Source organism: Octopus sinensis, linkage group LG29 (assembly GCF_006345805.1).
Source record: "Octopus sinensis linkage group LG29, ASM634580v1, whole genome shotgun sequence".
Taxonomy (NCBI): Eukaryota; Metazoa; Mollusca; class Cephalopoda; order Octopoda; family Octopodidae; genus Octopus; species Octopus sinensis.
The window spans coordinates 14,045,124-14,059,384 of NC_043025.1; the positions used below are offsets into that span (position 1 = coordinate 14,045,124).

The 14,261-nt window shown below is 41.0% G+C and overlaps 1 protein-coding gene across 1 annotated transcript in view; it reads left to right on the plus strand.

Annotated features, from left to right (window-relative positions):
* LOC115226157 (RING finger protein 10) overlaps positions 1-6,075 on the plus strand; it is a 34,735-nt gene extending 28,660 nt beyond the window's left edge. The window contains exons 14-18 of the mRNA XM_029797156.2: positions 1,235-1,333; positions 2,224-2,430; positions 4,399-4,451; positions 4,897-5,101; positions 5,943-6,075. Coding sequence (XP_029653016.1) covers positions 1,235-1,333; positions 2,224-2,430; positions 4,399-4,451; positions 4,897-5,101; positions 5,943-6,019 — 641 coding nt within the window. The 3' untranslated portion in view covers positions 6,020-6,075. The remainder of the gene's footprint in view (positions 1-1,234; positions 1,334-2,223; positions 2,431-4,398; positions 4,452-4,896; positions 5,102-5,942) is intronic.
* Positions 6,076-14,261: the final 8,186 nt, after the last annotated feature.

Sequence of the window (14,261 nt, forward strand, 5' to 3'; positions counted from 1 at the left end):
TTAAGTTGGCAGTATATAACTATTTTACTAAAACCATTAATGTTTATTGGTAATTAAACTTAATTTGCAACACCTGTGCGTATTTATCAGCTTTTTTGTTGATAATTCTTTTCAACAACTTTTCCTGTGATCGTGATTTGAGAAGACACAGAGCAGTATGCCAAAGATCGGACACAATCTCTTGTGGACAAGAATTGTAAAATGAAGTGCATGATATAAACAAGACAAACACTTTGTGATTTAATAGCTTTCAATGTGATACCTGTTAAATAGAAATTATTTTTATTTAACCCTTTGGTGTTTAAACCGGCCATATCCGGCCCAAATATTCTAAATGTTTTATATTCACACTGGCAATATCTAGTCTCTCACACCTAACCTACAATGTCACGCTAAAAGTAAACAATCACATCACTGAAACCGCAAAGCTATAAGATAATGCATGATTAATTCAAAACAATTTGAGTGAAAAAGTATTATATTTAACAGAGTAATCTGAACACTAAAGGGTTAACCCTTTCGTTACCAACCCGGCTGAAACCGACTCTGGCTCTTTAGTATAAATGTCTTGTTTTCATAAGTTTTGAATTCAAAATTTCCACCAAATTTTAGTCACAATTTATGTTCCTAACACTAGCTGAATGATAACCAAGTTATTTTACTAAATTCTTTCTTATATTAAAAATTAATTGAAAGAAACACAGAACATCTCAACAGAAATATGGTAACAAAAGGGTTAAGATATATAATAGAGAAACAATTCTTAACCCTTTTGATACCAACCTGGTTGAAACCACCTCTGGCTCTGTGGTACAAATGTCTTGTTTTCATAAGTTCTGAATTAAAATCTTCCACCAAACCTTAGTCACAATTTATGTTCCTAACACTAGCTGAATGATAACCAAGTTATTTTACTAAATTCTTTGTTATATTTAAAGTAATTGGAAGAAACACAGAGCATCTCAACAGAAGAAATATGGTAACAAAAGGGTTAATCAAAATTTAATAAAATCTAATAATAAGGAAGTGAAATTATGCTAAACACAACTAAATTGAAAACCTTTTTTCCCTGGCCATATTGGCAATTCTGAAAACTTTTTGGTGCGAATTTTACACGAGTAGAAGCTTTTTTGTTAACAAATTTTATCCCGAAACTCACCTGCGTAAATTACATGGGTTTTTACGGTATATTGTATATATATATATATGTGTGTGTTGCCTGTTGTTGTTTCAGATATCATCAAGAAGAGGGTGAAGTGTCGTCAGAAGAAACAGAGGCAGGAGAGGCTGAGGTCGAAACTGATTGAAGAGGAGAACCGCAAGTATAGACCATGTACGTATCGTAGTAATTGGGGTGGTTGTGTTGTATTGTAGCAGAGGTGGCAGTACAGATGATGTATGTGGTGATATAGACAGTGTTTTGTAGAAGTGGTAGTACAGATGATGTGTGTGTTATAGCAGTAGGTGGGGTAGTTATGTTGTGTTGTAGTAGAGATGGTGGTATAGACTGTATTGTAGTGGTAGTGTTATGTTGTAGTAGAAGTGGTGGTACAGACGATGTACGTGTTGTAGTAGTGGTGGAGATGGTGAAATACAAGTGATAGTATATGTTGTAGTAGAAATGATGGTATAGACAGTGGTGGTAGTGCTGTGTTGTTGTAGAGGTGGTGGTACAGGCAATATATTGTAGTAGTGGGCAGGTGTCTTCTACTATAGCCTCAGGCTGACCAGAGCCTTGTGAGTGGATTTGGTAGACGGAAACTGAAAGAAGCCCATTGTGTGTGTGTCTGTTTGACCCCCGACCCCCCCCGCCCATCGCTTGACAACCGTTGTTGGTATGTTTACGTCCCCATAACTTAGCAGTTTTGCAAAGGTGACCGATGGAATAAGTACTAGGCTTACAAAGAATAAGTCCTGGGTGCGATTTCTTTGACTAAAGGTGGTGCTCCAGCATGGCAGCAGTTCAAATGACTGAAACAAGCCAGAGAACTGCATATATATACATAAGCATACCTATATGACCTGCTTCTTTCAGTTTCTCTCTACCAAATCCACTTTATTTGTCTGACTAAATATTTCAAGGCTGTGCCCCAGCATGGTCGCAGTTGAAGCAAGTAAAAGAATAAAAGTCAATAAAATAACCTTGTCCCCCTCCAATTTCTATTTCAACAGGTTTTCAGGGGTCACTCCTCTCATTGCTGTCTCTCTTTTCCATTGTCGTAGGCCCCGTGAGAATTGTGATGAGCTCTGCCGACGAGATCCAGTACGAGCGACCCCAGCTGTCGTTTCCACAGCTGATCGTCCCCAGCGACACCGTCACCCCTCCTCCGGTAAACGTTGACGTCACCCTCGACTGCACCGACCCCACACCTTCACAGAGTGAGCATTTGGATTCGGGCAAGGGCAAACAGAAGAAGAAGAAGAAACAAGGTCAGTTCTCTTCTGGTTTTTTTTTCTATTTTGTGTTGTCATGCTCATCATTGTTTGATGTCTGCTTTCCGTGCTGGCATGGGTTGGACGCTTTGACTGAGAAGGCGAGCTGGCAGAAACATTAGCACGCTGGACGAAATGCGTAGCCGTATTTCGTCTGCCGTTACGTTCTGAGTTCAAATTCCGCCGAGGTCGACTTTGCCTTTCATCCTTTCGGGGTCGATTAAATAAGTACCAGTTACGAACTGGGGTCGATATAATCGACTTAATCCGTTTGTCTGTCCTTGTTTGTCCCCTCTGTGTTTAGCCCCTTGTGGGTAGTAAAGAAATAGGTTTGACTGAGGAGGCTGCACCAGGCTCCGATCTCATCTGGCAAGGCTTCTATCATTTATTATTTCCCACACTGGACTAAATACTTAGCACCGTGTGATCTCCAACGACTCCTTATTCCAGTGGCGAACGCTGTAGACATGGGGGCCCAGGTTGGATTCCAGATCAGCTCTGACTTTCATCAGCCAGGTTTTTCGTTGTCCACCACATCGCTTTCGCCAACCCTGAAGGGGAGCTGGAGTAATTGCTTCGTAGGTTGGGTTCCAGATCAGCCTTGACCGTCATCAGCCAGGTTTTTCGTTGTCCACCACATCGCTTTCGCCAACCCAGAAGGGGAGCTGGAGCAATTGCTTCGTAGGTTGGGTTCCAGATCAGCCTTGACCGTCATCAGCCAGGTTTTTCGTTGTCCACCACATCGCTTTCGCCAACCCTGAAGGGGAGCTGGAGCAATTGCTTCGTAGGTTGGGTTCCAGATCAGCCTTGACCGTCATCAGCCAGGTTTTTCGTTGTCCACCACATCGCTTTCGCCAACCCTGAAGGGGAGCTGGAGCAATTGCTTCGTAAGTTGGGTTCCAGATCAGCCTTGACTGTCATCAGCCAGGTTTTTTGTTGTCCACCACATCGCTTTCGCCAACCCTGAAGGGGAGCTGGAGCAATTGCTTCATAGGTTGGGTTCCAGATCAGCCTTGACTGTCATCAGCCAGGTTTTTTGTTGTCCACCACATCGCTTTCGCCAACCCTGTAGGGGAGCTGGGGGCAACTGCTTCGTAGATGAATTCTCCTGGTTGACGACGGAGGGCATGACCCAGCCAACATTGATGTCTCGTTAGGATGACTTGTCGGAGGGAGGTGATTCTGCACTGGTGTCGCAAAAGACAAAGTGATGCCATCAGACACGAAGGATGCGGCGTAGACAGAGGTGATCGAAGGTTTCTAGTCGCTGGAGACCCTTCAAACATTCCTCTTGTATAATGTCCAGATTCATACTGACCGTGGTACTTTGTTGCTTGGCATCACACTTCCTGGTCAATTGACCTCTATGCGTTCACTGTCCACCTCACAGGAAAAGCATGCAAAAGCAATGTGCTTTAAACTAGTCATGTGATCAATCAACATTATTTCTCGTTAGAATTAATTACAGATTCATTGTTCATTTTCTTTTACTTGTTTCGGTCATTTTGACTGTGGCCTTGCTGGAGCACCGCCTTTAGTCAAACAAATCGATCCCAGGGCTTATTCCTTGTATCAGACTCTTTTGTCGAACTGCTAAGTGACGGGGACGTAAACACACCAGCATCGGTTGTCAAGCAATGCTAGGGGGACAAACACACACACATATATATATATACACGACGGGCTTCTTTCAGTTTCCGTCTACCAAATCCACTCACAAGGTTTTGGTTGGCCCGAGGCTATACTAGAAGACACTTGCCCAAGGTGTCACGCAGTGGGACTGAACCCGGAACCATGCTACTTACCACACAGCCACTCTTGCACCTAATGACTGAAACATGTAAAAGATAAAAAAAAATTACTTCCGATAGGTTTCTCTGCTGAATTGAACTCAGTACCTGACATTCAATGTTAGTTTTCGGTAAACCTGCAATGCCTAAGATCACTGTTATTTCTCATTTGCAGAAGCCCCCTTGTCACCCCCTGCAGCTGAGGTGAACCAAGCATCATTTGCCCAGGTAGGTTTCTGAATTGGATGTACACAACACTATGCCATGATACTACTCTGTCTACTACCTCCACAATCACCACCAACACTACCACAAACATCTCCACTACTACAACCTTCACTTCCACCATCTGATTGGTAAGCAAACTTCTCAATGACACAGCCACACTTGTGCCTAAACTATTACATCACCAACACCACCCTACTACTACCAACACCATCTCCACAATCACCACTACCACCGTTGCCACTACTACAACCTTCACCACCACTATCATCACCTCCACTACTACAACCTACACTTCCACCATCTGATTGGTAAGCAAACTTCTCAATGACACAGCCACACTTGTGCCTAAACTATTACATCACCAACACCACCCTACTACAACAACTACTGCCACACCACTCACCACCCTATCTAATTAATATGCATATTTTTTTTCTTCCCTCAGAAATTGAAAAGTGGTAAAGTCCGCAAGAACAAAGTGACAGTCGGCCCCAGCCCAGCCGGTGCGTCATCGTCATCATTGCAACCCGGCTTCCCCCTGCGCAGTTCGAAATATGGTTCTGACAGTGAGATAAGTGACCCCGATGTCGGTGTACCAAATTACAAGAACTCGTTTGGCGCTTCCCTGGATAATCTTGGACATAATGATGGTACGTAGTGTGTTACGGTACGATGTGGGGTAGCCTTGGAGAGACCCTCCCCCTGGGGCCCCACAGCAGAAGTATTGAGAGTGGTTTATCTCTTCTTCAGTCACAGAAACCGAATGTTGGTGCTGCAAGCTGATGAGACAATCTCTCTTGTGTTATTCCAGTCAACTGGTAGCACTAATCGACGGCTCGTCGTCATTAAATTACAGGATGGGAACACTAAGCATTGACATGTGTATCGTGTCTCGACTGTCACACTGTACACAATGGACCTCAGCGTATTACAGTGTGCAGTATATACATTGTCATCACGTAGGCTTTTGTAGCATGTTCAGGATCCTACAGCAGAAGTTTCCCCAATCGTGCACCAGTTTTCCCATCGGATGAGGCCATTATGTTATTTTGTTCTTTCTCATAAAGTTTTCTTGGTAGAGATATGGCTAATGCCAAGGTATTTGTACTACTACTACTGCTGTGGTTAGGGTGTCAGGACACCATGATCGTAAGATTGTGGTTTCGATTCCTGGACCGGGTGACCCGTTGTGTTCTTGAGCAAAACCCTTCATTTCACATTGCTCCAGTCCACTCAGCTGGCAAAAATGAGTAACGCTGCAATGGACTGGCATCCCATCCAGCTGGGGAACACAAATGCCATTGAAACTGGGCCCATGAGCCTGGCTAGGCTTTAAAAGGGCGCATTTATCATCATCATCGTTTAACGTCCGTTCTCCATGCTAGCATGGGTTGGACGGTTCGACTGGGGATCTGGGAAGCCAGAAGGCTTTCCTTATTTATTTACTACTACCAGTATTATTTTCAGCCTTTTTTCTTCTCTCTTCTGCAGGTTCCAGACCAAAGGGTGGCAAGAAGAAGAAGATGAAGATGCTCTTCTCTACTACAATGGCTCGTGTGGACTTTTAAGCTTCCTCTACTCACAAACACACACATTTCTATATAAAGTTTCTGTTTCTTTGCCCCTTTCTCTCTTTCTTTATCTTTACACACACACACATACACAGACACGCATACACGCATGTGTGGGTGCTTGAAAATTTCCTGGCTTTGGGTAAAAGAAAATAGAGGAAGCTCAGTTAATTAGGATTCTATTAAACGTATTCCCCCCTCTCTCAGATTCACACACTTATTGCAGCAGTCCTTGAGGTTTTCTAAGCCCTGTAACAGAACTCGGAAGGTTGGGCCTCCAACCAAGACTTTTGCGATACCCTTAAAACCAGGAACTTTACAACACCCCCTTTGTGTCTATAAACATATATATGCATGCACACACACACACATATATATGAGAGTTTGCTGAAAATTTCCTGGCTTTGGGTAAAACAAACTACAAGAGAATCGGTTATGATTTTATTCAACATATTCCCCTCTCAGATTTACACACTTATTGCAGGGGTCCTTGGAAGGCTGGGCTTCCAGTCAGGCCTTTTGCAACCCCCTTAAAGCCAGGGACTTTTCAGCATTCCCTCATATATATATAATATACATACACACACATATATATAATGCCATTTTACTTGTCTCTCTCCCTCTCTCTCTCACACCAAGAACTCTTCTTTTAACTTACCAGAAAATTCCTAGCCTGATTTCTCTAACAATTTATTTAACAGGAAATTTATTTAAAAAAAAAAAAACAGAAATCCTTTTTTCTTCCTCTTCCTCCTCCTCATTTTCCCCTTTCATTCTGTTTGGCCAGCTTCTTTCTTCTCTTTTCTATCCTTCCCTCTTCTCTGTCCCTTATGGCCCCTTTTTTTCCAACTAACTTCTCTAGACCCTTGATATTTCTTCCCCTCCTTGTGGATTCTCTCTTCTTTGACCCCTTCAGCATTTACATTCTCTACATTATCTCTCTCTCTCTCTGACCCCTTCTCACCTATCTTCATTCAGCTTTCTTGCTTCTGCTCACTCCCACCCCTGCCCAAAAAGGAACTACACCTTTTGACCTCCCTTCTCCTTGACCAACCCTACCACAAGTCAATGTTATCAGGGTCCCATGGAAACATAGGCCATGTGTGAATTACTTCAGGAAATTGGGGTAGTAAAGGGTTGCCATGGATACCCCAGTTTGTGGTGGTGGAAAGTATTTGACCCTAGTAGAGTAGGGGATATTGGTAGGGAGTTATGACCTTCTGGAGTTGGTGGTGGTGGAGAGTATCATTGAATGTGACAATCTTAGTGGAGTAGGGGGACATTGTTAGGGAATTGGCTTACTGGAGTTAGTGGGGGCAATGGTGGTGATAGGGTCCCAGTGGAGTAGTTAGTGGACTGGGCTGTTGTGGTGACCCCAGCAGAAGACATTGCTGTTGTGATGACCCTAGTGGAGTAGGGACTGCATTGTAGTGTGGTGACCCAATGATCCAGTTCAGGGGCCCAGCTCTCTCATCTGTCTGGCTCCCTGTGAACCTAATGGGTTAACATAATACATCAGCATGTGACCCCACTTACTCAGTGGATTTATAAGGGACTAATAGTGTGTTAAGGATTACTAATGTTACAGAAGTGTGCCCCCTGTTCCACTAGTCAACTCTCCTTTCAGCAATGATCCATGGGTAACACAGTAAAACTGTGGTAAACAGCGGCCCTCAGTGGGGTCATGGATGTTACCCAGTTCCTGACAGAGGGTTACTGTATGTTACCTTTAATGGTAAATTCAGTTGCCCACAGTGGGTTGATGGATGTTAACATGAAAGGTAAGCCCCAGGGCCTACAATGGGTTACTGGATGTTAATCAATGAGATAAACTCAGTGCTATATTGTGGGTTACTCAATGTTAACCCCACTGGGTCCACAAGTGAATTACTGGTCGTAAGTCCTGTTGTAAATCCTTTCACCTGAAAATGGGTTGTAAGCGCTGGGGTAAAGCCACTGCTATGTAGTGGGTTTCTGAATGTGAACTTCAATGGTAAACCCTTTGGTCCAGAAGTGGGTTACTAGAGGTTCAGTTCTTTTGTAAACATTGTCTCTGCCAGCTTCAGTTTGCTAAACCTTATGGCTCCACTGTGGGTCACCGGATGTTCTTTGGTAACCCTTAAGGACCATGGTACTGGAGGATGAAGGAAATTTTGTAATGCCCTAAATACTTTAGTTCAAACGATATCATGTTATTGTCCTGGTTAAAATGCTTAGCGGCATTTGTTTTTGGTTTCTGCATTCTGAGTTCAAATTCTGCAGCGGTTGTCTTTCACCCTTCTGGGACTGATAAAATGAAATACCAGTGAAATACTGGGGGGGCCAGTGGTATTAAGTAGCCCACTCTCCCAAATTTTGGGCCCTGTTCTGAAAATTAGGAAGTTATGATTCAGGTGGGACACTGGCAGAATCGTTAGCATATCAGACACAATGCTTAGCAGCAATTTGTCCATCTTTAAGATCTGAGTTCAAATTCCACTGAGGTTGACTTTGCCTTTCATCTTTTCAGGGTCAGTAAAATAAGTAGAAAGGATTATTATTATAGCTGAACTGAGGGAGCAGGTTGGAAAAAAAATGCCTTGTGGTATTTATTTTTGTTTCGTAGTCCCTTTCCGAGTTCCCTAATCTTTCCTCAGGCTACAGTTTCCGCCTACCTAGTCGGCCCAGGTAAGCCATAATTAGGAGCCACTTGAACCCTGGACTGTGTGGTTGAGAAGCAGACTTCTTGACCACACAGCCTAGTCTGCAACTGTATGTGTGTCTGTGTATACATATTCATGCACATACATAAATCTACACACACACACATGTATAAATGTCTCTCTATATACATACACACACGATGGGTTTCTCTGTACCAGATCCAGTCCCACTGCGTGGCACCTTGGGCAAGTGTCTTCTACTATAGCCTCGGGCCGATCAAAGCCTTGTGAGTGGATTTGGTAGATGGAAACTGAAAGAAGCCTGTCATATGTATATATATATGTGTGCATGTGTAAATGTTTTTGTGTCTGTGTTTGTCCTCCCACTCTCGCTTGACGACTTAGCGGTTTGGCAAAAGAGACCGATAGGATATATACTAGACTTACAAAGAATAAGTCCTGGGGTCGATTTGTTCAACTAAAGGTGGTGCTCCAGCATGGCCACAGTCAAATGACTGAAACAAGTAAAAGAATAATAATGATAATTGTTTTATAACAATGGTTTCATATTTGGGTGCAAGGTCGGCAATTTTTGACAGAAGGGAATTCCAATGACCCCAGGAGGATGAAAGGCAGTGTTGACCGTATCAGAATTTGAACTTAGAAAGTAAAACTGGAAGAGATACTGCCAGCTCATTGCTATAATAATCCTTTCTACTGAAATTTGAGGCAGAGGGATAGTCGATTACTTTGACCCCAGTGTATAACTGGTACTTATTTTATTGACCCCCAAAAAGGATGAAGGGCAAAGTCGACCCCGGCGGAAGAAATACTGCTAAGCACTTCGCCTGAGGTGCTAACGATTCTGTCGGCTCATTGCTTTAATAATAAAGAGGAGGAGCAGAAAGGGGTGGTGATAATCCCTTCTACTATAGGCACAGGGCCTGAAATTAGTGGGAGAGGGATAGCTGATTACATTGACCCCCAGTCCTTGACTGGTACTTATTTCATTGACCAAGAAGGGCCTCTGTGGAATTTAAACTTAAAATGGTTGGACAAACAAAACTCCAGTCTGCATTTCGTCTGGTATTAACAAATCTGCCTTCACCGAAATAGTAGAAGTAGTAGTAGTAATAATAGTGATCCTTTCTACTGAAGGCGCAGGGCCTGAAATTTGGTTGGGAGGCGGGGTTAGGAAAATAGTTTATCATGTCAAATATATGAAGGTCTGGTATTTTATTTTATTAATCCTCCCCACCCTGAAAGGCAAAGTTGACCTCAGTTCAATTTGAATTCCGTGTGTAAATAATAATAACAACAACAACAATGAAACGAAGTACCAGCCAGGGCTGATGCTATCTACTTGCCTACTTCTCCCTAAATTCCACTCTTTGTGCCAAAAATCCAAAATTATTATTATTATCATTATCATGAGGGTGGCAAACTGGCAGAACGGTTACCACGCCAGGCAGAATGTTTTGTGATATTTCATTTGTTTGTATATTCGGAGTCCGTTTCCGCCAAAGTCGACATTACCCTTCATCCTTTCAGGGTCGATAAAATAAGTACCAGTTACGCACTGGGGTCGATGTCATCAACTAGTTCCCTCCCCCAATATTTCAGGCTGTGTGCCCTTAATAGAAAGGATTATTATTATTAAATGTAGGACAAAGTGCAGCTTTTTTCCTCCAGCGCTTAGCTTAAAGGTCGACTTTGCCTTTCATCCTTTTGGGATTGATCGTAAAAATAAGTACCGGTTGTGAACTGGGGTCAATGTGAACAATTTATATACCTCTGCGAAGGTTTCAGGCCTTGGGCCTATAATATAAAGGATTGTAGTTATGAATAAAACAGCAAGGTGTCCGAATGGTTAGCGGCATTACATGTCAAGTTCCGAGTTCAAATTCTGCCGAGTCTGACTTTGCCTTTCATCCTTTTGGGGTTGATAAATTTAGTACCAGTAAAATACTTGGGTGGGGGTCAACGTGATTGATTACCTCTTCTCCACAAATTTTAGGCTTTGGGGTCTATCGTAGAAACGGTTATTATTTATTATTATGAATGCCAGATCGTAGGGATTGTTAGCACCGAGTGCCTTCTGGTGTTTTGGCTCCCCTGTTATATCCCATTCCAAGCTTCTTAATCTGGAAACCAACCCCGCCTCTCCCAAATGCACACTCTGAGGGGCTGGGTTTTCTTTTCATCCTCGGTGAATGCAGTGTTGTTGATAAAGTACTGAAGAGGTGGGTGAGGCCTTAATGTCTCCTATCTTTCTCCCATTCTTCATACCTCCACATGACCACCACTCCTTAAAAAAAATGTGTATACCTTTGTAAAAATGTATGGATTTTTATTATCTTGCCCCTTTTTTTCTCCCTACTGTTTTTATCTCTTTCATGTTTTTTTTCCTTCTTAAATTATTATTATTTTTCGAAGCAGCAGTTTGTTACTCCAGAGATGAAATAAAAATGATTATTGTTGGCTGGGAGCTGTAACCCCTTTTGAGTTATTTTTTGTAACGTTGCCCAGTGGATTGGAAAGGCCCTAAAGTAAGTACTGAACTGGTCATTTAACCCTTCACCCCGGTGTCCACTCTATGGAGTGGTTGGCAATAGGAAGAGCATCCAGCCGTAAAAACCCTGCCAAAATGGACACAGTAGCCTGGGAGTAGTCTTCACGACTGGCCCCTGCCAACTGTCTTACCTACGGATATTAAATGATAATGTCCCTACATCATATTCCCCAGTTTTTTTCAACCACCCAAATAATATGGGTTAACGTCACAGGCTTGCTATGATGACTCATTTTGTATAATTCTTTAGTGTCCAACTATGACTGTCTCTTCTGACAGACTTGCTTAACCCTTTCATTACTGTATTTATTTTGAGATGCTCTGCGTTTCTTTCAATTAATTTTAAATATAACAAAGAATTTAGTAAAATAACTTAGTTCTCATTCAGCTAGTGTTAGGAACATAAATTGTGACTAAGGTTTGGTGGAAGATTTTAATTCAAAACTTATGAAAACAAGACATTTGTACCACAGAGCCAGAGGTGGTTTCAGCCAGGTTGGTATCAAAAGGGTTAAGAATTGTTTCTCTATTATATATCTTAACCCTTTTGTTACCATATTTCTGTTGAGATGCTCTGTGTTTCTTTCAATTAATTTAAATATAACAAAGAATTTAGTGAAATAACTTAGTTATCATTCAGCTGGTGTTAGGAACATCAATTGTGACTAAGGTTTGGTGGAAGATTTTAATTAAAAGCTTATGAAAACAAGACATTTGTACTACAGAGCCAGAGGTGGTTTCAACCAGGTTGGTATCAAAAGGTTAAGAATTGTTTCTCTATTATATATTTAAACCCTTTTGTTACCATATTTCTTCTGTTGAGATGCTCTGTGTTAGTAAAATAACTTAGTTATCATTGAGCTAGTGTTAGGAACATAAATTGTGACTAAGATTTTATTTCAGAACTTTTGAAAACAAGACATTTGTACTCAGAGCCAGTTTCAGCTGGGTTAGTAACGAAAGGGTTAACCCTTTGCCTGTTCTGTGAATTATATATACAATAATAGGCACAGGAGCGACTGTGTGGTAAGTAGCTTGCTTACCTACCACATGGTTTCGGGTTCAGTCCCACTGCCTGGTACCTTGGGCAAGTGTCGTCTACTATAACTTCGGGCTGACCAAAGCCTTGTGAGTGGATTTGGTAGATGGAAACTGAAAAGAAGCCCGTTGTGTGTGTTGGTTCCCCCAACATAGCTTAACAACCACTGCTGGTGTTTTTACGTCTCTGTAACTCGGCAAAAGAGACCCATAGAATAAGTCCTGGGGTCGATTTGCCTGACAAAAGTCGGTGCCTGGCCGTAGTCAAGTGATTGAAATTAAAATGTACTTTTACTCATTTGGATCTAAACGAGTTGACTTGGACATTGAAAAAATACATAGAACTTAACTATAATTGATATTTTTTTTTTTTTAAATGAGAGTTTATTTAGAATGTTAAAGGAGTTACACACAAAGTTGTCTGCTTTCTCTTCGAATTGGACAAGGGATTGATTTCGTGCCATGCACGACTATCTTTCTGATTATCTTCTTTGTCGTCTTCTCAACTACACTTGTCTAATTCATCCCCAGATCGTGAAATGAAAAATCGATTTCGTGATCGCTGAATAAATCTAAATCTTCATCCATTTTGAGAGAGAAAAAAATGTGTAAATAATTCTCTTATTTGTATAAATAAAAGAGAATCAAAACAAGACGGCTCTAAACTGATATCAAACTCCTCCTGAGAATGAACTGAAGTAAAAGTTCAAAACTGGTGTGTATAAGAATCCCCAAAGAAGTCTCGAAATAGCAACCAAATTTCCCTCAACAAGGAGATTGTGTGTGTGTGTGTGTGTGTGTGTATGTGTGTGAATAATGGGTCTCAAGACAGCCTTGCCATAGTTACCAAATCTTATTTTTTTACCCCGTGAAGTTGTATTATAATTATAGACAAGTGGCTAGAGATGGTCACAACTGGAGTGTCGTTAATCATAATTGGTCTGGTAGAGTAGAACTGATCTGGAGTAAACAATGAAGCATAGTGTGTGTTTATGCTCCTATAAGAATCCCCAAAGCAGTCTCGAAATAGCAACCAAATTTCCCTCAACAAGGAGATTGTGTGTGTGTGAAAAACGGGTCTCAAGACAGCATTGCCATGGTTACCAATTCTTTTCATTAAGCACAAAAATTTAAATATCTTTATTTTTTTTACCCCTTAACATTGTTGCTGTTTTGTCTGTTAAATGGTGGTTTGGGTTTCAATTCCTTCCTGGTCTAAAAGTAATTTTTTTTTTGTTATTTACTGAAATAAACTTAAATATCTTAATTTTTTTATTAATATTGTTGCTGCTTTGGTGGCCTAGTAGGTAGGGTGTTTAGAAGTAGTGACTTAATAGAGGTGGAGGTTTCAAATCTCTGCCAGGAAATAAGGGGGTCTTACCAAACTTTTTCACTTTTTTTTTTTTTTATCTCTAGGGAAAAAAGTGAAAAATTTTAGTAAGACCCCCTTATTTCCTAGGAAGAGATTTGAAACCTCCACCTCTATTAAGTCACTACTTCTAAACACCCTACCTACTAGGCCACCAAAGCAGCAACAATATTAATAAAAAAATTAAGATATTTAAGTTTATTTCAGTAAATAACAAAAAAAAAATTACTTTTAGACCAGGAAGGAATTGAAACCCAAACCACCATTTAACAGACAAAACAGCAAAAAAATAAAAATATTTAAATTTTTGTTTAAATTAATGAAAAGATTTGGTAACTATGGCAATGCTTCATTGTTTACTCCAGACCAATTTCAGTTATTTATGTTTAAAGAAATTTTATTTTCTAATCCTGATAATTTAGTGAATATTCTGGATGAGTGTAAAATGCAGACACAGGTTACTTTACTTATATAATAAAATTTCTAGATAAATAATGACTATTTCTTAACCCTAGTTTGCTCCTTATTTGTTGATTTATAATATAATATAATGAAATTATTGTATACAGTGCTCAGGTGCACCACAACTTGTCAGAAAGTGCATATAAAGTACATGCA